Source organism: Durio zibethinus, chromosome 1 (assembly GCF_047325235.1).
Source record: "Durio zibethinus cultivar Kanyao isolate XHJ-2024 chromosome 1, ASM4732523v1, whole genome shotgun sequence".
Taxonomy (NCBI): domain Eukaryota; kingdom Viridiplantae; phylum Streptophyta; class Magnoliopsida; order Malvales; family Malvaceae; genus Durio; species Durio zibethinus.
Window position 1 is genome coordinate 37,000,065 of NC_143162.1, and position 26,138 is coordinate 37,026,202.

General features: G+C 32.4%; 4 protein-coding genes and 1 non-coding gene across 14 annotated transcripts; 2 read left to right on the forward strand and 3 right to left on the reverse strand.

Moving 5' to 3' along the window:
• Nucleotides 1–1,166: 1,166 nt before the first annotated feature.
• Nucleotides 1,167–4,706, reverse strand: LOC111312743 (cyclin-T1-3-like). Of its 6 annotated transcripts, none has more exons than XM_022913314.2 (7): nucleotides 4,590–4,706; nucleotides 3,970–4,144; nucleotides 3,638–3,719; nucleotides 3,108–3,242; nucleotides 2,849–3,021; nucleotides 2,580–2,731; nucleotides 1,167–2,188 (listed from the first exon to the last, which is right to left on the reverse strand). In XM_022913314.2, exons 2-7 carry the CDS (start codon nucleotides 4,137–4,139, stop codon nucleotides 1,482–1,484), a joined length of 1,419 nt encoding a protein of 472 aa, XP_022769049.2. In that variant the 5' UTR covers nucleotides 4,140–4,144; nucleotides 4,590–4,706; the 3' UTR covers nucleotides 1,167–1,481. The 6 variants fall into 6 exon arrangements, with proteins under 6 accessions (XP_022769049.2, XP_089624835.1, XP_089624832.1 ...); XM_089768709.1 differs by having other exon boundaries at nucleotides 1,167–2,221; XM_089768706.1 differs by having other exon boundaries at nucleotides 3,970–4,248.
• A 5,769-nt stretch (nucleotides 4,707–10,475) lies between these two features.
• Nucleotides 10,476–13,308, reverse strand: LOC111312744 (alcohol acyltransferase 9-like). The gene is made up of 2 exons (XM_022913317.2): nucleotides 12,623–13,308; nucleotides 10,476–11,608 (listed from the first exon to the last, which is right to left on the reverse strand). The coding sequence occupies exons 1-2, from the start codon at nucleotides 13,049–13,051 to the stop codon at nucleotides 10,676–10,678; spliced, it is 1,362 nt and encodes a 453-aa protein (XP_022769052.1). The 5' UTR covers nucleotides 13,052–13,308; the 3' UTR covers nucleotides 10,476–10,675.
• Nucleotides 13,309–16,364: 3,056 nt separating this feature from the next.
• LOC111312745 (AP-4 complex subunit mu-like) lies at nucleotides 16,365–21,268 on the reverse strand. 4 transcript variants are annotated; one of them, XM_022913319.2, is made up of 13 exons: nucleotides 21,069–21,265; nucleotides 20,747–20,841; nucleotides 20,275–20,478; nucleotides 19,639–19,755; nucleotides 19,426–19,554; nucleotides 18,881–19,007; nucleotides 18,429–18,532; nucleotides 18,244–18,348; nucleotides 18,043–18,137; nucleotides 17,518–17,605; nucleotides 17,295–17,355; nucleotides 17,139–17,212; nucleotides 16,365–16,916 (listed from the first exon to the last, which is right to left on the reverse strand). In XM_022913319.2, the coding sequence occupies exons 1-13, from the start codon at nucleotides 21,130–21,132 to the stop codon at nucleotides 16,818–16,820; spliced, it is 1,362 nt and encodes a 453-aa protein (XP_022769054.2). In that variant the 5' UTR covers nucleotides 21,133–21,265; the 3' UTR covers nucleotides 16,365–16,817. The 4 variants fall into 4 exon arrangements, 3 of the variants coding, with proteins under 3 accessions (XP_022769054.2, XP_022769053.2, XP_022769055.2); XM_022913318.2 differs by having other exon boundaries at nucleotides 20,735–20,841; nucleotides 21,069–21,260; XR_002692955.2 differs by lacking the exon at nucleotides 17,518–17,605 and having other exon boundaries at nucleotides 20,735–20,841; nucleotides 21,069–21,268.
• Nucleotides 21,269–21,351: 83 nt separating this feature from the next.
• TRNAF-GAA (transfer RNA phenylalanine (anticodon GAA)) lies at nucleotides 21,352–21,424 on the forward strand. The gene has a single exon. It is a non-coding gene; the product is annotated as a tRNA-Phe (tRNA).
• Nucleotides 21,425–21,929: 505 nt separating this feature from the next.
• LOC111312746 (mitogen-activated protein kinase homolog NTF3) lies at nucleotides 21,930–24,996 on the forward strand. 2 transcript variants are annotated; one of them, XM_022913321.2, is made up of 3 exons: nucleotides 21,930–22,352; nucleotides 22,553–22,978; nucleotides 23,902–24,996. In XM_022913321.2, exons 2-3 carry the CDS (start codon nucleotides 22,556–22,558, stop codon nucleotides 24,595–24,597), a joined length of 1,119 nt encoding a protein of 372 aa, XP_022769056.1. In that variant the 5' UTR covers nucleotides 21,930–22,352; nucleotides 22,553–22,555; the 3' UTR covers nucleotides 24,598–24,996. The 2 variants fall into 2 exon arrangements, with proteins under 2 accessions (XP_022769056.1, XP_022769057.1); XM_022913322.2 differs by having other exon boundaries at nucleotides 21,937–22,352; nucleotides 22,550–22,978.
• The last annotated feature ends 1,142 nt before the right edge of the window (nucleotides 24,997–26,138 follow it).

A 26,138-nucleotide genomic window follows, 5' to 3' on the forward strand; every position in this document is an offset into this window, starting at 1 on the left:
TGATGGATCATGTTCTCTACATAATCAAAAAAGGAAAAAGGGTTTGTTTCAAGGATCATATATAGGAAACATGTAAGACAGACAGTGTTGACCAGATTCTTTTTCTTTAAACATATTTTCCCGGATAAAAAGCTAGATAATGAGGCTTCAGAACTTGTAGAAATAACCACATGGCCGCTGCCCGGAGCTTTGGAGGAAGAACTTGGTGGGTGAAGAGCTTTATGTGCATGCTTTTCAAGGCAATTGAGGGTTCCACTCCATCTCCACCTCCCACTTGAAAGAAAAGTACTTAAATGTTTCTGATCTGCATCTTGCTTCTAAGCAGATTTTAATTTAACAAAGTTCTTAAGACGTTTCTTATCCAATTTTATATGATACGACCTTCGAAAAGAAATAAAGAAATTGAAAGAGATAAAGGAAAAAAAAAAAAAAAAAGAAAGCCTTTGAATAAGTGTACGGCAAGAGAGGAAGACACAATAAAAACAAAACTAAAGGCTCACTGATTGCCTTGGTTGATAGATGATTAAAAGTTAGACGCATCCAGAAATGCGATGGAAAGGCCGAAAAGGGCATGTGAGATGCATGGGAAAAGAAAGTAATCGAAACCAATCTTTCTCATCAATATATTTCACAAGCAAAGATCATCACTTCTTTATGAATGACTTGTATTAAACGTAAAACTATTCTTTCTTCTTTTTTTTCACTTTCATTTATCATTTAATGAAGTAACCTTAACATAAACGCAATTCAAACAAGCGAAATCATTAGATTTTTGCCGTAAAAGTTATCATATATAGGCATGTGTATATCATGTGCGTGTATATGTGCAAGTAAATATATATCTACATGTATGTCTGTATTGTATAGATTTTGTGTATAATAAAAATTATCAACAAAAAAGTGATATTTTTGGATGAATATGAAATTGACATGTTATTGCCAAAAGAAAAAGGGACAAAATTTGTCTCTTTCTGGCTACTTGGTATAACTATCAAGTACGTAATGAAAGAGGAGCAGCTGAGATTAAAAGCCAAAGAGAGATTTCTTTCAAGTTTTGATACACTTACCCAGGTGTTTACTTCCATTGTAAAAAATGAAAAAGCAAAATGAAACAAGAAGAAATGTAATACTTGCGCTGGATTTTCACGGAATGGAGTCAGGAAGAGTGACCAACAATGAATCTTTTCTGTTGTTTTTCTAATAAATTGTAGAACAACTGTACATTTACAATTCCACGCAAAAGAATGGCTGTGATTCTTGCATCAATGATCTAAAATATGAATACGACTTATCGCAAAAATGTCTGGAATAATTCTATTGTACCAGAAATTGGAAATAATTAATCATTCTAAGAGCGAAACAAAATTCAGGTAGTCTTTCTTGTAATGCCATAAATGTGCCAATGGAAGGTCACTTTGATGCACTAAGTAAAAAGATGTCTAGTTAGTGAGTATCTAGGCACTACTCCCATGTTCAAAACCTCAAAATGCCCTCCTTCGCTTCTGGGAAAAGGCAGATTCCAGCTCTATTCCGGTCTCCAGCTCTCTCTCTATCCAGGCTTCACTGTCTACCTCATCATCTCTGCCTTCCACATACTTCAAATTTGCAGCTCTATCACATCTCCTCCTCTTCAAGTTCTCTCTAATCCTGTCAGCATCACTCTTACTAAAGGTATTTCGAACAGATACAATCTTAACACTTGGGTTCAGGCCAGATTCCTCTGTTCTTATCTCACACTCGCCTTCACCATTGTCAACAACAGTACTTGCACCACTATCACTGGTTTGACATGGTAAACTTTCCTTTGCACTGACTTGTTTATTGCCACAGGCCAGTGATGAAACAATTGTAAAACTTGGGTTCTGGTCAGACACCTCTGTTCTTGGCTGATCCTTGTCACTGCCATTCTCAACAACACTACTTCCACCACTATCACTTGTACGTTGTGGAAAAACTTGTGCCATACTAACTTGGCTGACACAACTGTTCATAGATTTGCTAAGTTTGCTATTCTCAGGTTCAGCACTTGACTGACTCTTGGCAAGTGACACACTCAAAGTGCATGATTGCGTGCCACTGATCAATGCCTTTCCAGCTAAAGCAATGGAATGACTGGCCCCCTCGTGTCTTGATGGTAAAGTTCGTTTTTTGTCTTGCTCTAACAACCTGACCATCTGCTGAGTGACCTCTGAAAAATTTTGCAGTAGAGTTTTCAATTGAACTACAATAGTTAAGCACACACAAAAGCAATGAAAGATAGCCATCCCCAGTTTAAAAAAAAAAAGGAGAGTTAAGAACTACCATGCATGATATTTCAGAGAAACGTTGCAAAAAGCTTGAGTCATTTATATTTATTCCATAAGAAGAAAAGCATCTGTTAAGGTTAACGAAGGTGATTTGAAACAAGGAAGTTCTGCATGATCCATGTCTACCACTTTTTCAAAGTGTGGGGAATAAATTAGAACCTCACCCACGTGTTTAATTTTTGCATATTTCCTGTTCATTAACAATATAATGACCATGAGTAAGAATTAAAGCAGATACATATAAATAGGCAGAAAGATATCTGTATTACAAACCTTGTAATTGTTTAGGTGAAATATCAAATTCCAACCACCATACTTTCCCCTTCTCCATTGGCAGCTTTACTTTTTGGAATTTAGCAGCAAGACACAAGGAACCAGCTGCAATGTAATGGGGTTTGTATTGCAAGCACAAGGTTGTACGAAGCCTGCTAGTTCCATTCATGAAACTATTTAATATCATAAAGACACAAGGAAATGATCTAAAATTTACATAAAAATAGCATAAATATGAGTATTTTTCATTAGAATGAACAAATCCTCACCAATCATTCACGAAATTCCAAGCTACTTTTAAGAGGTTAGGAAAAATTTCCAATCTCTTCACAGCTGCAACAAGGGGCTTGTAAGGGAGTTGGATATCAAGATCAAAAGCAATTGTTGCCAACAAAAGCCTCTCCCCAATCAAGACCAATTCCTTCTGCTTATCATAAACTTCCTGCATAGAAAAAAGTGAGAAAAAAATTAGGATAGTATGATTATGAGAAAACATGGAGTTGTGCTGAGAAAAGCAAATTAACATACTCTCTTTCTGATTCTTCCTGGAGCAGAAGGATCCCGTTTATAGATAATTTCATAGCCCACAACAATAACATCCCGCAGCAAGCATGGTGTTTCCTCTATTTTGCCGGCAAGAAATGTGCTTACAGTTGCAATAGTCTGCACAGTTCACCAACATGTTCAGAATTGAGAAATTCAAGACAGCTAGATTTGAACAATTTAATATTTAAAAACATCTCAGCTTCACTTTCTCTATGTTAAGAAAAGCTAAGTTTTCCATAAGACAATTATCAGACAAAAAAACTAACAAATATTAGAAAATAAACAATAATACGTAATAGTATTATGTGCATAATCATTCATTACTAAAATCAAATCACTAATGTTCTGTTTCCAAACAATGCAGTTAAATTTTAACCTAATTGTTTGCTGATCATGCACAGTACTTTACATTTGCATCTATTCTATACTGGCACCCATACTCACAAACTGAAAGTTCTATATTTTGAATGAAAAAATGAAGAAGCATTAAAACAGAGTAATACAACATCTACCTGCCAATCATTCTTTGCGTGAGATTGACGCATGTAATACCGATGGCACAACATCATTGCACATGCTATAGCCACTTGAGGCCTGCAAGTAAAATTTTCAATCACCATTTCTAGTAGTATAGTAAAACATAAACCATATTTGAGGAGTTAAATTGGTGTATCAAAAAGCAAACAGATGTATTCTACAAGCATGTTTATTATTTTTCAATCTCAAGTACAAGGAGTATGAAGTAAAAAAACAATTGTTACACCTACTAAACACAAAGCCAAAGATTAACTTTTAACCAAATCAGAGTAGACTACTTCAAAATGGACATAGTCCCAGCACTTACACTTTAAGCTTCATCCCAAGCTCTTGAATAAACAAACAATACGTCTTTCGCAACTGTTCCTCTCTTCCAAGGTCGATCCCGTCCTTCCTCGATGGAGAATGGTTTTCAATTTCTTCTCTGCTAAAGTACCACTTGCGTGTAAATGAATCCGGCAGCTCTGACAAACACATGCCAGCTGCAAATCTCGAATTCATGTGCAGCAGTTTTGCCATCATTACAATAAAAATTAAACAAGCAAAGCTCAATTAGTGGTTGTCTTATCATAAATTTCACCTCTTTCTGTTAAATCAAGGAACCAAAGTAAAATTAAACCGTCCAAATGTTGGTAAATTTCTATAGTATAACTAAAAAGCCCAATATTTTTCTCTGTTACTAAAAAGGGTTATTTGGCTAAAAAAGAAAGGGTTTTAAGTTAAAAAGAAATTAATCAAGCCCTTCAAGGAAATTAAAGTTCTGAACCGAATTATTATTAATTTATGTGACCTGATTCATGATAAACATAATTCAAAATTGACGTAAAGCACATAAAATTAAGCAATAGAAGAAATCTGGTAGAAAATGGAAACAAGAAAAGAAACAGACAACGAAATAAAATTCAAAAAAGGAAAAAAAGTAAATACCTGGGGAAAGATTGACGAGAAATCTAAAGAATTTTGGAGCGGTTTCTGTTAACAGTAAAAGCCTAATTTTTCAATTACCGATGAAACTGTTTCCTTGTTTTCAGGCAAAATTGATTTGAGTTGTGTAATTGAGTTGACTCCGGTTTTCAAGTCTTTTTCTGTTTTCCAGTAGAAAACGTAGCTTGGCAGCTACGCATGCGCGTGAAGCGTCTTGTCTGAGCGCGTGCAGTTGGTATCTAAGTTGGGATCTCTTTTACTGATTCGAGATTCCAACGGCCTGAGAGCTAAGGCGGTAGTACCCATCACCCGGCCCTCACGAAAATCCAAAAACATTGCAAATGGACACAAGCCCAATGGTAAACAAGCAACCCATGACTCAATAATAATTGGGCTATATGCTTTTGATGGCCCATTATTTGATAGTGAGGGAGCCCATTCTAGATCCAGTGACTCTAAGAACTGGGCTAAAGTGTCGTGGCCTTTTGGAGGCTTCTTTGAGCTTAGTGTTCTTAGATCTTTTGGCAGCTTCAAGTTCATCGATTATTTTACGTAAATGACGTTGTAATTAAAAAAATAAAAATAATTTTATGAACTAATTTAAATTTAAAAATCTTTTCACGCCATTATTCTCAATTACTCTTTCTTGCATAAAGGGTTTTTACATTCACATCAACAACAACAATAATAATAATTATAATAATATTATAATTATAATTATTATTATATACGTAATGGCCAACCCAAGTGATGCAATGGATGAGCCAATAAATTATTTTAGTATTATTATTTTTTATTTTTATATATTAAAAAAAAAAAGAAAGAAAGAAAAAAGAAAAGAGATGTTGGGATTTTGACTGCAGTTCACGCGATGCTGTGGCTGTTCAAACATTTTTTCCTTGGTTACGTCAACAAGATTGATAATGCTAAAGAAAATGACTATTTTCTTCATTATTTGCGCGTTTCCATTCTTCCTTTCTGCATGGTATAAAAATGCAAGACCCGCAGCTTCTTCGTTCAATTGGATAAAACTATCTTTTTTAATAAAAAAATTTTGAATTCGAATTTCGTTAATAATAATTTATTGATATTATTTTAAATATATAATTTATAATTATTTATTTTAATTTATTAGATACAATATGTTTTATTTTAATTTAAAAAATTAAATAATTTATCTATTTTAAATTTTTTTTATTAAAAAAAATGCAAGCATAAAGCACTTGATCATAGTAGTTTGGATTTCATGAACTCCATCTTATGCAAATTTTGCATAATTCTATTAGATCAGAACTCAACTCTTGATCCAGAGTTAGAGTTCAATGACTGAGATGAAAAATTTGGATAGTTGTATGAGACAAAACGAAATGTGATTTCAAAGTTAGTGATAATATGGTACAGTTAACCACATTAAAAAAATATTAACTGCTAAACCCACTTAGAGGTTTTAAAACAGAAAATTAACTGTATGTTACTATTAATTAATATATACTTAATTGTACTCCATAATGAAAGGATAAAAGCGTCTTTAAATGCAAAGCAAGTCTCTTTCAAGAAAATTGAAATTAAAGAAACAGAATATTCATCCAATTGGGTGGGTAGTGGACTCATGTAAGTTTAAAATTATTGTACATTTCAACCATCAATTTGTCATCTCAAGCAAAATGGAAGTAAATCAAATCAAATAATTTAGGGTAGGTTTGAATGAGAAAGGAATTTTATTGGTGGAAAGATTTTCAAATTTTTAAAATATTTGGATTTCAAAAGAAAGATTTTAGAAGCTTCAAATTTAATCTAAAGAGATTAATTTTGTTAAATTAGGCATAGGAAACCGTTAGTTGAATTTAGGCAATTAGGCATAGCGCATGGGCATGGCCGATGCCACATTGCAGTTACATTAATTAATCAACATCAATGGAATCCTAATGTTCCACTTTATATATTTTGCTCTCTTATCTTGTTTTCATGGTCCCTAGGAAATTCACATTTACTTTTCTAATGATAGTGGGTACAAAAAGAAATATAGATTATCTCAATAATTTGAAGCCAGATTAGAAACATTTATTTTGAGTCGGATTTGGATATTAATAAAATATAATTTAAAATTGCACAAAAATTTATCTTGTCAATTGATCTTATCTTATTATTTTTTTAATCTTAAATTAGGTATGTAATTAATTGAGTTTGAATTAATACAATATTAAATCTGAGTTCGATTCAAAATTCGAAATTTAAAACTCAATTCGAATTCGATCGAATTTTATATTTATAGCTCTAGCTTAATTCGAGATAGAAATCGAGCTATTCAAACTCACTCGATTATATTTGATTAATATATAAAAATATGTTCAATTCTTATATTCGATAAAAACTCGATTATTTATATTTGAACTCGAGCTCGAGTTTGAAATATTTTATTAATTAAAATAATAAAAATATATTTAAGTATAAAAAATTCGATTAGACTCGTAGATTACTAAAATCGAGTATAAAAATCATTGAATTCAGCTCGATCAATAAGTTAAGTTACTCGAACTTGAGCTCAATAATAATTGAGTTAAATTCAAATTTTATTCGAATCGAATTTGAATAATTTACGAATATCAATATATCATTTATATTTCTATCTTAAACAAATGCCTAAATTATAAAAAAATAATATATCTAATTTATTAATAAATTAATTAATCGCATATTCATTCTTTAAAATTTTTGGAATAAAATCTTAACTTTCTAACATTTAAAGGTAATTAAGCACTTTCATTTAAACCAATAACACTCCATCAATTGTGCAAATTATATTAATGATACAACTAACTTTCTGACCGGTCTTTAAGAAATTGTCAAGTACTGCCATATACTGCATAATACAACAAGTCAAAATTAAGTGGATTTGCTTATTTGAAAATTTTTCATCAAAAAAATTTTTAGCTATATGGGCGATGTGAGTTATGTACTAACAATTTTTAATCTTATCTTTTCCTTTTTTTAAAGGCTAATAGGGTTTATCTAAATGCTGGCACTGCTCAGTTCATTTAATATTATTGTAAATAATAGGATAACGTTAAACCAGGGCTTAATTTAGTTAACTTTTACAATTAATTTTAAAAAATAATATTTAAAATATCTGATTCGAATCCCAACATGTATCTCATATCTCTGAAACGAGGGCTGTTTTATAAAATATATATATGATAACATTAAAGTTTGCAGAATGTAAGAAGATGTGGCACGTCGCTCTCAGTCATGAAAATGGAGATGACAACCATTACTCCACCCATCATTTACACAAAGAAAAAAAAAATGTTAGAAAGAGCACATTTTCAATGAGATTTTGGCTTAATAACAAAGAAGAGGATTTAAAACTTTGAGATTTTAAATTTAAATTTTATTATGTAAGAGTTTATTTTAATTTTATGTTAGATTTATTAATTTATATTTTAATTTTTTGATTAATTTATTCATTTGATTATTCAATTACGTAATATTTTATCATGATTATAAAATATATTTATAATTAGAAAAAAAAAGAGCAAAATTTGTGATTGCGCTTTGCCACTATGTTTCCTCATTACCTGTTAAATAAATAAATAAATAAGGAAAGAGAAGAATATAACTGGCACTTGCATTTGGTTGGGGCTTTTCCTACTGCCCGCATTCTGTATGCCCACTTTGTCATTTAAATAGAAGCTAGAGATAAGAAGTGCCTTTTTCACTCAAACAAAAAACAAATATATTATTAAAAATGGTACGTATTTGACATGTACTCGAGCATTTAGTGCATAATTTTTACTTAAAAAAAAAAATGGAATCATTTTCTTTTTATTTGAAAATAAAAAAAAATTTATAAGATAAGAATCACTAACCCAAACAATAATTATATTGTCTAATTGTTCTAACTTTAGCCCTCTTTAACAAATCATAAGCAAGTTCATCGTTTATGAAAATCATTAGAAAAACCCACCCTTATCTTATTGGCCTTGTCCTATAGTAACGAATTATTGATTTTTTTTTTAATTTTTATAAAAGAGATCTTAATATAAAGATAAAAAAAAATATAAGTACTTAAATTTATTAAATATTATTTTTAAAATAATTTAATAAATTAAATGAGTTAAATTTCAAATTTAATATTTTATATCTTTCACTTGCCCTTGATTCTTTAAAAACCGTCCATAACATTATATAGCAATTTTAAATTTTTTTTACACCATAATTTCCACTTAATTATTTGATTAGTATTTAACAATTCAAAATTCAAAATCAAGCAAAGTAAAATGTTGCGATAAAAAATTTAAATTTTAATTTAGTTAATTACATTTTAAAATATATATTTTTTATTTTAAAATTACGACCTACCTTATTCAAAAAATATTGTGGAATGTATATCCAAGTGCTTATAAACTGAAAAATAATTCCAGTCAAAGCATATGTAGATCAAATTTCATTGCTTAGCTGTAATGAAAAGGGGTTAATTAATGGTTTTTGTTATTGGGTTGATGACAAAAATGGCATTTAAAAACTGAGCATGTGAGTCATGAGAGAGCCAAGTCGGGTCGGACAACAGTAAAATCCCCTCCGTTTTCCTTTGAAATTCTTGAATGACGACGATCATGATTTGCTTTTCAATAAAGGAAATTTATTCTCTTGGATGCTCATTCCAATCGATATACCTAATTAATGTCGGTCCTACTATTAATTACTAGCATCTCTCCAAAATATGCTATCCCATCTGCTTCCATTATTAATAATAATAGTGGATTTTCTTAATGAATATGCTAAGTAGAGGAGCCTATGTGCCCCAGCTCGATGCATCCAAAATATTTTTTATTTTTTTAGGGTATTCTTTAAAATTAGAATTGGCAAAACCACTATATGGGTGAAAAAAAAAATATATTTTTTAATTTTTAAAGTGAGAATACATATGCATTCTTAATTTTATTTAATTTATTATTATTATTTTTAATATATTAATTTCACTTTACTTACAATGTCAAACAATATCAAACTCGATAAGAAAGTTTGTAATATTATAGATTATATATTAAGTAGTAGTAGTAATATTTTATTTAAAGTTTCAATACCTTAAATCGATTATCGACAAGTGATTGATTTAATTAATTGAGATTCTTCTTTTTCGATAAAAAATTTTTGAATTTAAATCCTGCAATTGATCGTTTGTGATTATCTCGAATGTATAATTTACAGTCATCTATTTTAAATTATCAGATTCGACATATTTTACATTAATCTGAATGATTAAATAATTTATCTACTCTAAAATTTATCTTGCCAAAAAAAAAAAAACCTTAAATCAATTTATCATATTAATTATCAACTACATTTGATACAAAAATATTTCTATAGATAATATTAATCAAATGTAAAATTTTTTTCAGACACTAGTTAGCAAAACCCGATTAGAGAATCAAATTCAATTTAATTTTTTTAAGATATAATAATTTTAACTTCTTAAAATCTATTTAAATAAATAATGAGATTAAAAATTATAATCAGAATAAAATTAATCATTATAATGATGAAATTAAATATTATAAAAAATGTCATAAAGTAAAGTGGGGCGGGCCATCTATCCATTTTTCATTGGTGGAAATTATACGAAATAATAGCTCAGTTCATTTCAAATGGAACCACAGTGAATTTAATTTTAATTAATTAAGGTAATATATATATATATATATATGATTTTGAATTTTCTAAACGATGATGACAACTCTGTTGGATTTATATGACTTTTTTGAGATTTTTATGTCTCTTAATTTGGCACAATCTCATATTTTCTTATCAATGAATTCAACGTATTTGACATTTTGGCCTAAATTTATAATGAAAATCCGCATGTATACAAGAAAATTAATTAGCAGTCTTCTTACTCATCATAAATATCGTATGATTAAGATTTATAAAGTTATAATAAAACATAAAATCATATTTAAATACTTTTCCAAAATAATAATAAAAAAGCAGTCAGATATTCACCTTAAGATACTGAAATTACAGTAATTTCTCTCATTATTAACAGAGAAAGTAAAAAAAAAAAAAAAAAAAAAAACTTTGAAGCAGCTTCTTCAAATTAACCCATTTTGTTCTCCATTATGAAACCCATTTATATCTCCATTTTCTTCTGTATCAAGACCCTCCTTCATGTAATACTCAAACTTTTCAACCATACACTCTGGCACTGAAACTTGCACTCTTACCGCATCAAAATTACCTACCACCGGTAAAAACAAGCAGTAAATATCACTTGTCAAAGGGCCCATATGCAAAGGCTTCCCTTCCCCGAAATCTAAATCCTCTAACCCCAACCTAGCCCATTGAGAAATTACCAAGCTCAAAGAAGTATCCGTTTTGACATTTTTGTCCTCCAACAAATCAATCATTGACCTCACATGACCATCGGTTAAACTCGATTTGGCTTGCTGGATTAAGTTTACCGCGTGGTGTAAATTCGCGGTGACTAAATCTTTTACCGCGCTCTCAGCGCAAGCGAGAACAAATCCATTCCCGTAATAGCCCTGCGGCATTTCCGGATTTAATTTTTTCCTAACGTTGACGGAAAACAGGAGCTTGACGTTAAGTGAAGGGGACATGCCCAAGAATCGAACCCACGAGCGCCACGTGTGCGAGGCCAGTGCCTCGAAGGTGGTGCATTTGAGGGATGGAACGCACTGTCGTTTGAGCCGAAGGACGTGGGAGGTGGTGAAGGTTAAGGATGTTGGCACCAGTTGCTGGGACTGTAAATACTGGCTGATGTCCACGTGGCCATTGCAGTCTTTGAGGTTATTTCTGGTATATCCGAGGTGGGTATGGGTAACTTGAGGAGGATCTCGGGGTTTCAACACGTGCCGGGAGTGGATGGGTAAAATGGGAAGATCAAGTGCTGGGCTAGTGACCAAGTGGGACCAAGCGTGCAGGAACTGGGATGTGCCAATGCCGTCACATATACAATGATTAATAGCGGTGCAGAGGATCATACCTCCACAGCGAAGATTCGTTACCTGCACCAAAAATAAAAAATTAAATTAAATTCAAAGGTAAAAAAAATAAAAATTTAAGATAAAGTACTCAATTTTACGCATAATTTCATATTTGACTAATTTTTTAAAGAGTAATTTCTCTATTAAATCAATATAAAAAATATATTCTTAGGATATCACTCATAAGAAATTAAATTCAAACAAAATTTAAAAATATCATAATTGAATTGATAGCTATAATATTAAAATCAATTTCAGAATTAAATATCTCTGATTTTAACAATAACTCAAAAGACATAAAAAAAAATCGAAAATGTCCTAATTTAATAAAAGAAGAAGGAGAAAGGATGAAAAAAAAAAAAGCTCTCCAACTGGCAACTGGTGAAAGGAACAAAAGAAGAGAGAAGCAACATTTGCGAGGAGAAAGGTCATTTTCTTTGAAAATAACATGAACAAATTTTTACAAAAGCAAGGGAAAACGGTGTCGTCTGGCAATGTAATGGTTGAATGACACCAGTCATCAGATGAACAGAGTGATGTCATTTCCCATTGCATTGTACTCAAGAATTTGCTTGATGGTTGCATTATCAAAGAAATATAGTAGTAGGCATTATTATTATTATTTTGTTTGAAATATTTGGTGCGGTAATTTTTTTATTTCGATTAATTTAAAATTAAATCGAATTGAATTATATAAAAAGATAAATTTTTTTAAATTTATTCTTTTTTATATACAAAATTTCCAATCAAAATCTTATTTAAAGAAAAATGAATTTTTTACTACTCATAGTAAAAACGTTGGTGCAGTAGGCATTTGTACCAAGGAGAAAGATGACATTGAAGAACTGTACTTATTATTTATCTATAATTAGTAAACTCAATGATTTTGGAGCATTAAACTAAGTTGGGAATCTCAACTCAAAAAAGAAAAATTTTTTTATCTGGGATGGAAAGGAACAAATTGATGGAACCAAGAATTAAATAATTATCAAAAGCTAAGTACAGGGAAGATTTATTAGTTAAATGAAAGCCGACCTGAACTACAAGAGGAGGTATATCAAGGAAAGAGTGAGCTTCAACCCTGTAAAGGAGCTTCCTCCAAGACGTGTTTGGTTTCCAGGAAACCTCAAGAAACTCATCGCAAGTGATCTCCATGAAAGCTTCAGCAAAGACAGCTCCTTCACCATTGCAATCAATCTCCAGCTTCTGATCGTCAAGGCTGCATGTCCTTAACCTCCCAGCTAATGGGTAGTAATATACAAGAACTTTGGAGAGAGAATGTTTCAAGATATCTAGGCTAACAGATTTCTTGAAAAGGTAGAGATATTTAATGGAGAATCTAAGGAACTTTTGATCATCAAGGTTGGAGAGATACAAGGAATGCTTTGGGGTTGGGGTGTTCGGACTGATTAAGGTTGGCTTGTTTTGGTAAAAACATTCTGGGAGTTCTGCTGATTTCAACATGTTTAAACCACCTTTTTGTTCTTGAAACAGTTGAGAAAGAAGCGGAGAAGGGAAGAGACAGAGAGACAAAGAAGTCAGAAGGAGTTGATTGAAAGACAAAGGATGAAGAGAAGAGCTTTGAACTTTGTAGACTATGAGAGAAAAAAAAAAAAAAAAAACAGTGGGACAGGTGAAGATCTACTGTTTGATATGGTGATAGTACGATCAGATTCCTTTAGGGGAGGGGCGGAGAGTGGGGTGGTAGAGGAGAGGCTAAGATGAGAGGTCACATATGTGTGCTTATAATGAGCTCATCTTTAATTTCCCTTTTGATTTACCCACTTCTGCTAAAGCATTTTTCAGTGACATGCCAAAACCGGTTTTTAAGTACAGTACATCAGTATGTATATATATATATATATATATATATATATATAAATTTTTAGGTATCGTTCGTGGTGGAATAGAATCTTGATTCCTGGCTCAAATTCTGGGCTAAGTACTATTTTTTTGGTCTTTCAACGGTCTGGCAAAACATGGACTCAATCCTCTCTGGCTCTGCGCAACCTCTTATTTGTATCCCCTCGATTAATTAGGATTGTAAATAAATTAAATATAAATGAATAGATGTATGTTTATATTTATTTATTTATTTTTAAAGATATTTGTATTTGATTCATGTTTGATAAAAAATTATTTTATTTGCTCATATTTATTTGTTTAAATAATAAATTATTCATATTTAATTCGTATTCGTTTAATTAAGTTAAACGAATTTATTCATAAACATTAAATGAATATATTTAAGAATATATATAAATGAACAATAAATAAATTAAAACCAAATAAATTTAAACAAATAAATTTTAAACGAACATAAATGAACTTAAACAAATATAAATGAATCTTAAAATATGATTAGAATAAATGATAAAAATATAATTTTATTAATATTATTATAAACGAATAACAAATGTATAGTAAATAAATAATAAACAAATGAATTTTAAACGAATCGTAAACAAGTTTATTCGTGAACATAAATAAATGAACATACAACTATTCATGTTCAATCTATTTAATAAATAAACGTACAAATAATATTCAAGATCATTTATTAAATTTAGTAAACGAATATAAATGAACAGAAACCAAATATATTCATGAATGATTCATCAAAAGTTTTATTCACTTACACCCTTACAATTACCACCAAAGCAACTAAACTCTTTCAAAGTATATATATATTTTTTTTGGATAGTCTTAAAAGATATTGTTTGATTTATAAGTCAAAAGTTGTAGATATGCTGTAATCTAAAAAGGGAAACTCAAATGCTGCTCATCATAGTTAAGGGCCATTTTCATGGTTTCCCTTCTTCCCTCCTGTTTCTATTCAAAACCATGGGAATTGGCACCATGCTAGCTGCTGCACATTTAAATTTTAAATGAATGATGAAAGTTGTCTATTTTTGTTAGTTTTGATGGGTTTTTTTATGGTGTGGGTTTGTTTGGAAGCAGAAAAACAGCGTATCTGCCACAAGAAAGAACAAAAAGAGGGTGAAAAATCCAAATGAAGGAATTGACGAAACATATTGAAGGGGGTTTGGATTTGGCATATAAGACAATTGAAGGGACTGTGTTTCCTGTTTGGGTGTTGGGAAACTGCATCATCAGCTGCCGGAGTGGCCTTTGATGGATTTCATGTGCTGTGTGTGTATATCTAGAGTTTTACTGAAATTGGTTTGCCTTTTCTTGTTTCTATTGGATTTATTTGTAATTTAAGAAAAAAAAAAAAAAACGGATAATTGTTGGTTAACCAAGAGAAGAGATAATTTCTGCATCAAGAAACAAAAAAAACTTGCTTTCAACTCTCTAAACCAATATCAATTCGACCTTTGCCTTAATGTTAAGATCTAAGAATCTTTAAGTTGACTAGCTCAAATCCATAAGAGTTCAATTTGTTTATTGATTTTTTCTTGTTTTTAAATGTATATTTATCTAATTATGTGTTTTTTTTTTTTAATTTCTAATGAGTTAATATAATAAATGTCTCTTAAATTATAAAGAAAAATTTAATATGATACTTAAATTTTAAAAATTTGTTATTGTAATAAATGAATTATAAATTTATTAATTAATATAATATTCATTTTTAACATGATTAATTTAAAATAATGATATATGATGAATAAATAAATTTTCATACTGTATTAATTAATAAAATTTATAATTCAGGTATTAAATTAAAAATTTTTAAAATTTAAGTACTATATCTAACATTTTACCATAATTTAGAATCTATTTACAACATCAACCCATTTCTAGTCTATTCATGAGCCTCAGTCTTTCTTTACTCTGAAAAAAATATCACGCGGTTAACTCCTATCAAACTCATAACCTCTAGGAATCTGTTCAGCGTGAATGTCCTGGATTGGCATCTGTTTGAGTTAAATTTGTTTCTTAATGTATATTAAAACTATTTAGTTATAATTGTAAATTTATCAATAATAATAACAATAATAATCCCATTGGTAATTTTTTTTTAAAAAATGGGATCAGATTATAGATATTACTCATTTAAAAAAGAAATTTTTTATGCATCATGAAACAAATTTACGTATGGATTAGATGGCTTTGGATGCAAGTCAACGACCAATAAGCTTCCATGAAATTATGATTCCCTTATAGAATGAAGACTCTTATGTTCAATGATATTATTGGTATTCTTTTTCCAGACTTGTTATTTAGTAATGAATCCACCTTTTTTTTTTTAGAAGAAAAAAAGACTAGGCTTTGAGTCATTTAATGAAATGTTAATATCATTAGTTAAAAAAGAGAAAAAGAAAACCATTTGAAAACTAAAGAAACCGACTTCTTTTATCAAGCATACCTTTAATTATGCTTACGAATACTAATCCCATCAAACTTTTAGTTTCATATTCTTCTTTCCAAACTTGGCTTTGAGGTTCAACTTACTAAAAGATTCACCATTCTTTTATGCTACTGGACACGTTTAGCTTTATATTCTACTTTCAACAACTAATAAAGCTTTGTTTCGTTTCCAGCTTCAACAAAGTTTAGTTATTTGAAATGATTGAAAGCGATTCCCATTGTCGACGCACGGTAGTCAAAAGAATTGGGAATTGTAAACATATGGTAATATCCACAATAACCAATTTTTAAAAGCAAATGTGGATCTTTAGATTTAGTTATATCCTTTGGAATCCACTTTCGGCTGGCAACTTTGTTCACCATTCCAAGGATGAGCGAAAGATTAGACCATTCAACTTTCTCTTCAACGCTAATTTGAAATTTGGGGTAAAGGAGAATCGAGTTCCAAAATATATGCTATGGTTCTTGGGAGATTTTCCACAAATAGTGAAAATTTTACAGTTTTTGTTCGAGTTTTCCGACAAGCAAATCGATTGACAATCAATTTGCCAGCAGTTGTGTCATTCTAACAACATTGCTTAGGCCACTTTTGGATGATGGACATTGCATTTTGCCTAATCGTATCAGTATCATGTTCATGAACTGCTCCTTTGGAGACAAAGCAATCTCCAAACCCAATATTCCCACCCTAGAAAGGACATGACTACGATGCTGATTCCAAAACCCAAAAGCACGGTGAATGGAGACTCAATTGCACCAACGACTGCTTTGCTTCAATTAAGGCACATCAACATTTTTTTTTTATTTTTCTTTTATTCCAGCCATTTGAAGTCGTTTAAGGTGTATGAGTCATTTAAAAAAGGAACTGAAAAGGAAAAACTCCAAGGGCAAGTTATCATAGTCGAGCAACATATGAATTTGCTTGTGTGACGTATCTCACCCATCGATATGGATTATAGGTGTTCGACTTCTTTGCTATCTGTAAGTACTTAACCTGAGCCAGAAATTAAATAGAGATAGTCAGTTTGAAAATTAAAATCATTAAAATCATAACATATAAATGAAGAAATTTATATTCGAATCCAACAGCCATCATTAGATTTCTTTATGCTGTGGTTTCAGATATTATATGCTCTAGGTGACATCATCAATACCTATATCAATAGGTATATCGACTTAATTTGATTCATGCAAACAACCAAGACGTGGTTCTAACCTTAAGTCCCGATGCATTGAACATTGGGATCGTGAAAGTCATGCTTACTGGTCCAGCTTCCTTGGTGATATTCCCTGTACCAAGTAACCCATGGCACTGATTATTATGAGATAAAAAGCCAAGTTGAAAATAACAAATTAAATGAAATTATCTAACCATGTGGTTCTTGTGCAAATGTCAGCTTTGCACGGAGAGTATGTTCAGACCCACCAACAATCTGCAACATATTACAAGACTGATGACTCAATATAACACTATGTTTAGATTGAAGCTAGAAAAGGAAAGGAAAAGAGAGGTTTTTAAAAGAAAGGCTGAGCAAATGCATAAACATCAATTTAACTATCCTTTGGGACACCCAAAAAGAAAAAGTATTCCTTACCTTCTTTAAACCCCATTCAAGTCTCTTGCTTGATTCCTTAAAATCAGTTGTGTTTCCGACTGTCCCAGGCTCCAACTCAAAGCTAACCCTAAAATTTAATTTGTTTGAAAAAAAATCAAATAGTAATATTGATGGAAGTCTGGCTTCTCCATAACTACCCCCTTTCCAAACAATACAACATACTTTGACCTTTCTGTAACCCACCCATAGCCTCTTCTCTTCCATCTTATAAAATGACTCATAAGAGTGATGCCCCATTAGCAATTAAGAAGTTTTACTACCAGAGTCAGTGCAAGGTTTATGCATCACTTTGTCCTGTCATAGATTGCTCACTTATTTATGATCATAAATGCGGAGGTGCTTCTATAAATTTAGTATTCTCAAGTCTACTTGAGCAATTGAAAATAAAATGTAGTGGTGAAAGAAACTGTTGAGAACTTTGTTGCAGTGCTTGGGCAGAAAAGCAAGCATTAGATTCTGTCCATTTACCCTTGAGAGAATGTAACCTATAGTAAACAGAAATACCTAGTTGTATATATTGGCACTGGCATCTGTACTAGAATACTGTTTGCAGTAACACTTGGGGAGAAGTCAGCACGTATTTTCAGTATCACTTCAGCCTGCGAGAAAGCACACAAGATATAACACAGATCGGAAGTTTAAATCCAACAGAGGAAAAAAACCTAGAAATTTAAATCTCAGATATAGGGGCAGCTTTTAACTCACCTTAAGTGATCCTGCTGCTTCAAGCAATGCATTAATGCGAAAAGGAGGTTTGAATTCCTGAGTCATTCGGTAGTTCATGACAGAAAATTCACCATCTGATGGTACCTGTGAGAATGTGGTTGGAAAGGGTTTAGTCTAGGATAAAATGTAAAACAAGCTAAGGATTTGTAAAAGAACATACTCACCAGAGTTAGGGTCCTGTCAATGTCAAAACTATCGAGATGTACTGATTCATGGAAATTACAGTCATCAAGAATCACAGCACCTGATCCATATGAACTACTATAATCTGTCGCAAAGAGCAGCAAAATAACATTACGCAACATAGAAATAACAAGTTGGCACAATTTGGTGAAAACATTATGCTGAAGGAAAGAAACTGCAGACCATACTTGTCAATCATACTGGATGACATGATAAAGATTTAAATTCAGTTTCTAGGCAGATGAAAGATGAAATCTTCTTAGCGACACAAGTTCTAAAATCATGAAGAAGTAAGGCTCATGCGGTTTTAGCCTTTTTGATAAATTTATCATATAGTTTGTCCATTTAAGCAAAAACATAGAAGCCAGAATGTATCATATGACTGAACCTGAAAAAAAAAAATAAGTCCTAAAATATTGGAGTAGAGAAATACCATAGATAGACCTTCCACCTCTTCCAATATTAAGGTCGTCGTTCAGAGCAAGCCGAATTTCTGGATTGCCTGTAAGGTAACTCTTCATTTGAATGGTGCCATCAATCTCAAAAGTAAGTATATAACCCTGTGAAACCAAGTATTAATTAAACAAAATAAGGAATAAAGTTAAATACAAATATGATAGGAGAAAAGGGAAGAAATAGGAATATGAGGCTAATAAAACAAATGGTCGCTAGAAAAAAAAATGAGAACAAGTAATCAAACCATTTGAAATTATTAAGAAGAACTATGAGAAGGGAAAAAGGCCCCTATGAAACTCTGTAAACTTAGGAGCAAATTTATTATGTTTCTTGCACTATATCAACCATGCCAGGAAAATGCAGGTCCTCCTATGAAAATCAGTTAAACTTACATCAGTCTAACTAACATCATTAAAACTGCACTCTAATGTTTCAGTTTATTTCTGCAACAAAACGACTCCAGTTATGACAGACCACAAATAGGCAATATTGATATTGAGGCAAATGAATGAAAGTACTCACGCTAGCACTGAAAGTAACACTTATTTTCTCAATTACATCCACAAAAATTTCCTCCCTCCTCCTACCGCCAGGTTCATTTGCTATAACTGATTTTGTAATAGCTGTTCCTGGCATTCTTTTGTTCCCTTGCTGAAAATAGAAAATCAATAACCGATTTAAGCTGAAAATCAATAAAAATAACACTATTATGTGATTTGTGATAGTAATTTTTACCATAAAGATAGCCGCTGGCCCAAGGCTTGGCACATGGGCCACATCAACCAAAATTGGCTCATTAAATACATATGATTTCAAAACCTCAGTAGATGTTGTTTGCACATAACCAAAATCCTGCATGAAATTTTAAGGATCACTTGTGTATTATGCAGAAAATCAAACAAAAGTACATAGAAAATATTTTCTTGATACCCTGTAAAACTAAGCATCATGCTTGTTCTCTTTGTAGTTTAATGAAAATATTACTACACCAACCACCTCCCCCTTCCTTCTCACTATTTTGGCAGGAAAAAAAGACCTTTCTAAGAAGAAACATTTTCAGAAACATTCTTTCCATGTTTGGATCAATAACTTACTCCACTAGAATAAGCCCCATTAAGGGAGAAAAGATCCTTAAAACTAGGAAAACTTTCAAACTCACTAACAACAAGTGGACAAGTAAGCACGTTTTTGAAGATGGCATTATAGAGATTGATCCAACACATTTAACTTGCCAATTTCTCCAAACATTAACCCCATAAAATAGATAGAAGGAACAGCTGATGTGCATGCAGATAAACAATCCAATAGCAGCATATACTTCTATGCTAAATTCGTAAAGTAAGGATAGAGAGACCCAATTCGCATACTTACAATGACTTCATCCAGCAGTTCATACACGAGCACAAAATTCTTTCGCAATGAATCTTCATTGAGAACACCAAGGTAATCTTTGATGACGCGTGCAATTCTTTGTAAAAGTTCCAACACAAGAGATGGTGACACATTAACTCTTGTTGTTGCAACAAACAATAATCCAGAAACCCTCACGTGAAAGTAGTTTACACCATCCACATTCTAATTCAACATGAAAATTCAACACGAAAAAAACACATAAGAACAAATTGCAAACAGAAAAATCAAAGTCTAGGATGCATAATGTTTAACAATTTAAGCCCTGTTTGGTTGTTAATTGTTACTCTTTAAGCAAATTTTTTTAAAAAAATTTTCCTCACTTTCTTTTTGATGAATTATCAGAGAGAAATACAAGAAATTTTAAAAAATAGCAATTAATTCAGGAAAAATAATTGTAGTAGGATGACGATTATATTACGAAAATACCTACAAATGCAGGAGGAGCATCGCCGTCTCCATCATCTTTCCAGAACTTTACTTTGCGAAAAAATATCTCCGCGCTGCCTTTCTGTACTTCGCCACGATCTGTGTCGCATTAAAAAATTAAATAAAAATTAAACAAAAACAATTAATTTTTATGCTACGATTATTAGAGAAATCAGCTTGGCTGCTTTTCCTTTTGTCGTTTCCATGTTCGTCTTAATTTTAAATTCAAACGAAGCTTCAATTAAAACATGCAAGAAGCAGATAATAAAATTGGAAAATTTTAAAATTAAAATGGATAAAAAGTTAACAGAGATGAACGAACTGACAATCACGGAAGACGATGTTGTCGCCTCTTTGAGAAAGCACAAAGAGCTGCGAAATCATGGCCATATAAGCGAAACCTTGGTCCGATCACCGTTCACTCGTAAATGGTAATGGCGATTTTCTTTCAACTCTGGTTTAGTTTTTCGAAGCCGATAGAGTGGAAAAGGTTTTCAATTCGTAATTGAATGAACGGAGACTTGGCTTCAGGATTGTGGTTTGACCGATAAAAAAAAAAAAAAGGATTTATTTATCTAAGAAAATATTTAACTGAGTTGCCTTATCGAAGCGGGGATAGCTCAGTTGGGAGAGCGTCAGACTGAAGATCTGAAGGTCGCGTGTTCGATCCACGCTCACCGCAATCCGTTATTTTTTTTCCAAATGACAAAATTATATTTAATATAAAATAAATAAGATAAAATTATATAAATGATCTAGATTTATTTGACCAAAAAGCATATAATTAACTTCTAATCCTATAATGGCTACTGACCAAATCCTTATTTTATGTATCATTACTTGTTGGTCAAACTAAACGACTAGGAATGCCTAAATTCGCTGCTTTCACCAAATAATTTTGACAAACGTCCATTTCGGGCCACAGGCTTCCCGAAGAATATCCTTCGTTTATCCACAACCAGAAAAATAAACGTCGTTTTGACGTTGTTTTCCACTTCAACCGGGACGACGCCGTACGCCCAGTTTCCTTCGTAATCTAATAAAAGATCGCCTGCTTTGTCACTGCTTCGGCGGGCCCCTACGTGAATGGGAAAATATCCGCAATCCACTAGCTTTCGTTACAGGAGCGAGATCCGGTGCTCGGTAAATGCCTTTAAAACCAAAATATAATTAATTATAATAAAAATGAAATTTAAAATAAAATAAAATCCTAATAATTTGTTTGGTTTCGTCGTTGTTCTGATGGTGACGACATAACGAATCTTCCTATCTGGATAGATCCCATCCAACCTCATCGTTGACGAAAAAAATCACATTACAATCGAAGTTTTTCTTTTTTCTCCGAAAATTTGCGGACCGTGAAAGTTTCATTGTCGAGCTTCATGTTGCAAAATCGAGATCGGCCTGGCCTTGCTCAAGCTCAGCTACGACGTCCTTTCAATTAGGGTTTTCATTGAAGAAAATAGAGCTTTAATTCAAAGTTTTTACCCAATTGTTTCTGAGAAATTTGAAATGAATTCGGACGTTGCTTAGCCAACGGTATCACGGGATATTTCGAAGTTCAGTTCTTTGGGGAAAAAGAAGAATCTCTGATAAAATTTTCAGAACAGGTAAAAGATCTCTTTATGTATCTTTAGTTCTTCGCCTTATTTCATTTTTTTTATTAATTTTTAATTTACTTTATTAAAAAGAAGTCAAACCATAATAGAATCTTTTTCTTTTCCTTATTCAGCACAGTTTTGTTTATAATAGAATCTCGTTATTCAGTAAATTTTTCTCTTTTTTTTTTTCAAACTTTTGGTAAAAGAAGGAAATGGCAACTCCAGTTGAACCTCCAAATGGTGTTCATTACCAAGGCAAACATTACTTTTCCATGTGGCAAACATTGTTCGAAATCGACACCAAATATGTGCCGATCAAGCCTATCGGAAGAGGTGCATACGGTATCGTTTGCTCTTCTGTGAATCGCGAAACCAATGAGAAAGTTGCCATTAAAAAGATAAACAATGCCTTTGAGAATCGCGTCGATGCACTGAGAACTTTGCGTGAATTGAAGCTTCTCAGACATCTTAGACATGAAAATGTGATTGCTTTGAAAGATGTGATGATGCCGATTCACAGGAGAAGCTTTAAGGATGTTTATCTAGTTTACGAACTTATGGATACGGATTTGCATCAAATTATTAAGTCTTCTCAAGCGCTTACAAATGATCACTGTCAATATTTCCTCTTTCAGGTATCTACCGATTCCTCTGCCAAGGCATTATATTAGGCTAATATTGGATAACTGCTCTTACTTTGTTGCATACTTGCATTACATTTCACTTGAAAGAAGTTTATCAATAGGAGCAAGGAACTAAAGGGGTTCCAATTTCGGATGCAAGTGTTTTAAACCTAGAGAGTGTGTTGTGGATGTATAACAGAACATTCACTGATATCAGCCTTACTTGAAACTTCGTTACAATTCACTTAAATGAAGTTTTGGACAAAGAAGAGAAACTAAATGCTGAAATTTTGAATTCGTGTATTCACAACCTGGATGCTATGTAGTGGATTTTTGTATTTCTAAAAGCATATCACTTGTTGATTTATGTTATGCTAGTATATAACTTTTTATTTAGATGTTTTATGTGCTTTCTATTCTTGCAATTTTCCAATCACCAACTAGGGCCATTGTCCAATTGTTATATTAATCCTTAGCACCATATTGAATTCTTGATGGAAAAGGTGATTGTTTCTGCTAATTGATCTCCAGTGTTTTAACATGACTTGGCAACATTTGGGGACAGATATGATGGGAGCTAGTTCATGATAGGTTTTGGGAGAAACATGTTTTGGAGATTCTAGCTTTTACTTTCCTCACTAATAGTTCCAGTATGATTATGCATCAACAATCTTTTATGAATCAATGGTGGCCTATTATTCAAAATGATTTCGTTAGGAAACATATTTCCAAGTTCTGCATCTGCCTGACTGCCACTTTCTCAGAGTCATTTGGACATAAAGAGACTTCCACCGTAATATAGTAATTCAGTTGAGATAATTATGTGGGATTGGGGTTCTGGAGTTCTGCATTAAAGCTTCTATTGTGACCAGGAAATGATCAAATATTACAAAATTCTGTACTTGTTGTGTAGTAATTCATTCTTCTTCTTGCAGTTGCTTCGAGGCCTGAAGTATCTTCACTCAGCAAATATTTTACACCGTGACCTGAAGCCTGGAAACCTTCTTATAAATGCAAATTGTGACCTTAAAATTTGTGACTTTGGACTGGCACGCACTAGCAATGCCAAAGGTCAATTCATGACAGAGTATGTTGTCACTCGCTGGTACAGGGCCCCTGAGCTTCTCCTCTGCTGTGACAACTATGGAACATCCATTGATGTGTGGTCTGTCGGATGCATCTTTGCAGAACTTCTTGGCCGAAAACCCATCTTCCCTGGTACAGAGTGTCTCAACCAACTTAAGCTGATCATCAACGTCCTTGGCAGCCAGAAGGAGGAGGATCTTCAATTTATAGATAACCCCAAAGCCAGGAAATACATCAAATCACTCCCATATTCTCATGGAACCCCCCTTTCCCATCTTTATCCAAATGCCCATCCTTTGGCAATTGATTTACTGCAGCAGATGCTTGTTTTTGACCCTTCAAAAAGGATTGGTGTAACTGAAGCACTCCAACATCCTTACATGGCACCCTTGTATGATCCTAACTGCAATCCTCCAGCCCAGGTGCCAATCAATCTTGACATAGATGAGGATTTAGGGGAAGAGATGATTAGGGAGATGATGTGGAAGGAAATGCTTCATTACCATCCCGAAGTTGCTACAGCCAATGGTGAGGTGTTTGCCTAATCTTTTCCACTTTTTGGTTCTGCACTCAAGCTTACGAGGTTGTTTTACTAATGACGAGCAGCGTTTTTTCTTGGTAGTATTAGATGTTATATTTATGTCTTTGCGACTTCTTTATGCTTTTAATAATGTTGGTGAAACATATGTGATGTGTCAGTTGTCAGCTGTGATGCATGATATAACTAAATTTTGTATCAATAGCTTGTTTAGGAGCTTGAGCTCTTTACTATAGATGCAGTTTCTTTTTTAAACTTGTATATCAGGTTGCTGTTGTGTATGTACGTGTTCAACTCTGAGAACTTATTTTTTAACATGTAAATTAAGTTTAGACATCAAGAACTATTATTACTAGCAGTTTAATATGTATGAAAGGAAAAAACCACTTTCATGTTGGCTGTTGCATTTTCACCTGCTACAGTTACTCAATGCTCACTCATGCTGATGGTTCTTTGAGAAGAACGGTTCAAAGCCAGGCACTGTAATATGTTTAAGTACTTCTAAACATTAGATTTGACTGTCCAAATTTGTCATTTTACCCCCGTCGGAAATTATTAAAGAGTATGGAACACTAGCAGGCTGATATCGTGGGCTGGGCTCAATGTTATTATTGTCTGATGATATGTGGGCTTAGTGATATTCGTTTGTCCGACTTATCTGGAATCTAAAGCCCAATAAGTTGTCTGACTTCAAAGGTACCATTTTTTGATAACAAGGCCCTCATATACTGGGGCAAATGAAAAGATAACAAAAAAAGAAAAAATGGTCAAGCAGGCTAAGTTGTTCTAGGTTGAATGAAATGCGAATTTTTTTACTTTTTCCCTACATCTGTTTTTTAGGTAGATTTGGACAAAAATCCCTAAGCAGGAAGCAGGTCCACTTTTGATTTGCTGGTCTCTTCCCCACACAACCCAGCATGCTGTTGCCTTCCAAGTTGCTGCTTGAGCTTTTTATTGTTCCTGTTTTGCTGCTTTACGGCCTGGGCCAACCTTCCAAGTTGGCTCCTTTTTGACCCAATTGCCATGCACCAGCCACCTTTTTATTTTGAGGGGCCAAGACTCAGTGAAGTTTGTCCCCAAAAGACAATGATACTATGATAATAGGCTTTGCCTTGACACTTACAATTACGTAGTAATTATCGTGTTCAATACACTAGTAGACGAGTCGTCAGAGTCTGGAGGCTAGAAAAGAAACAGAGGAGATTTGATCTCCAAATGATAAATTCAAGAATATTTTTTTATCAGTACCCTTCACGTGTAATAATACTAGAGTGTCACTCACTTTCTTTCTTGACGTTCGGTTTTATTGAACAAATTTGGCCACTGTTAAGGGTTAATAGGTGACAGCAAGCGGTAAATTCATGATTTTTTAATGTTAATTTATAATATATATAAGAATATATATAAGAAACGTAGATGTATTTATTGATTTTATTAATAAAACGTGTTTTTAGAAAAAAAATTTAGGATATTTTAAGTAAAATTTTATTTTAATTTTCTTTTGAGGTTGTTTAAAGAAAATTTTATAAGTATCCAATTTTTTTTTCA

Coding starts and splice junctions, on each gene's coding strand:
- LOC111312743 (XM_089768698.1), bottom strand. CDS start 4,184: ATGATGGCAAAACTGCTGCACATGAATTCGAGATTTGCAGCTGGCATG. Junction 3,720..3,969: donor CTTGGGATGAAGCTTAAAGT/GTAAGTGCTGGG, acceptor TTTTACTTGCAG/GCCTCAAGTGGCTATAGCAT. Junction 2,732..2,848: donor TGGAATTTCGTGAATGATTG/GTGAGGATTTGT, acceptor TGGAACTAGCAG/GCTTCGTACAACCTTGTGCT.
- LOC111312744 (XM_022913317.2), bottom strand. CDS start 13,051: ATGTTGAAATCAGCAGAACTCCCAGAATGTTTTTACCAAAACAAGCCA. Junction 11,609..12,622: donor TACCTCCTCTTGTAGTTCAG/GTCGGCTTTCAT, acceptor TTTTTGGTGCAG/GTAACGAATCTTCGCTGTGG.
- LOC111312745 (XM_022913318.2), bottom strand. CDS start 21,132: ATGGCCATGATTTCGCAGCTCTTTGTGCTTTCTCAAAGAGGCGACAAC. Junction 19,008..19,425: donor GTGTTACTTTCAGTGCTAGC/GTGAGTACTTTC, acceptor TTGGTTTCACAG/GGTTATATACTTACTTTTGA. Junction 16,917..17,138: donor TCAATGCATCGGGACTTAAG/GTTAGAACCACG, acceptor TTTCTGGCTCAG/GTTAAGTACTTACAGATAGC.
- LOC111312746 (XM_022913321.2), top strand. CDS start 22,556: ATGGCAACTCCAGTTGAACCTCCAAATGGTGTTCATTACCAAGGCAAA. Junction 22,979..23,901: donor GTCAATATTTCCTCTTTCAG/GTATCTACCGAT, acceptor TTCTTCTTGCAG/TTGCTTCGAGGCCTGAAGTA.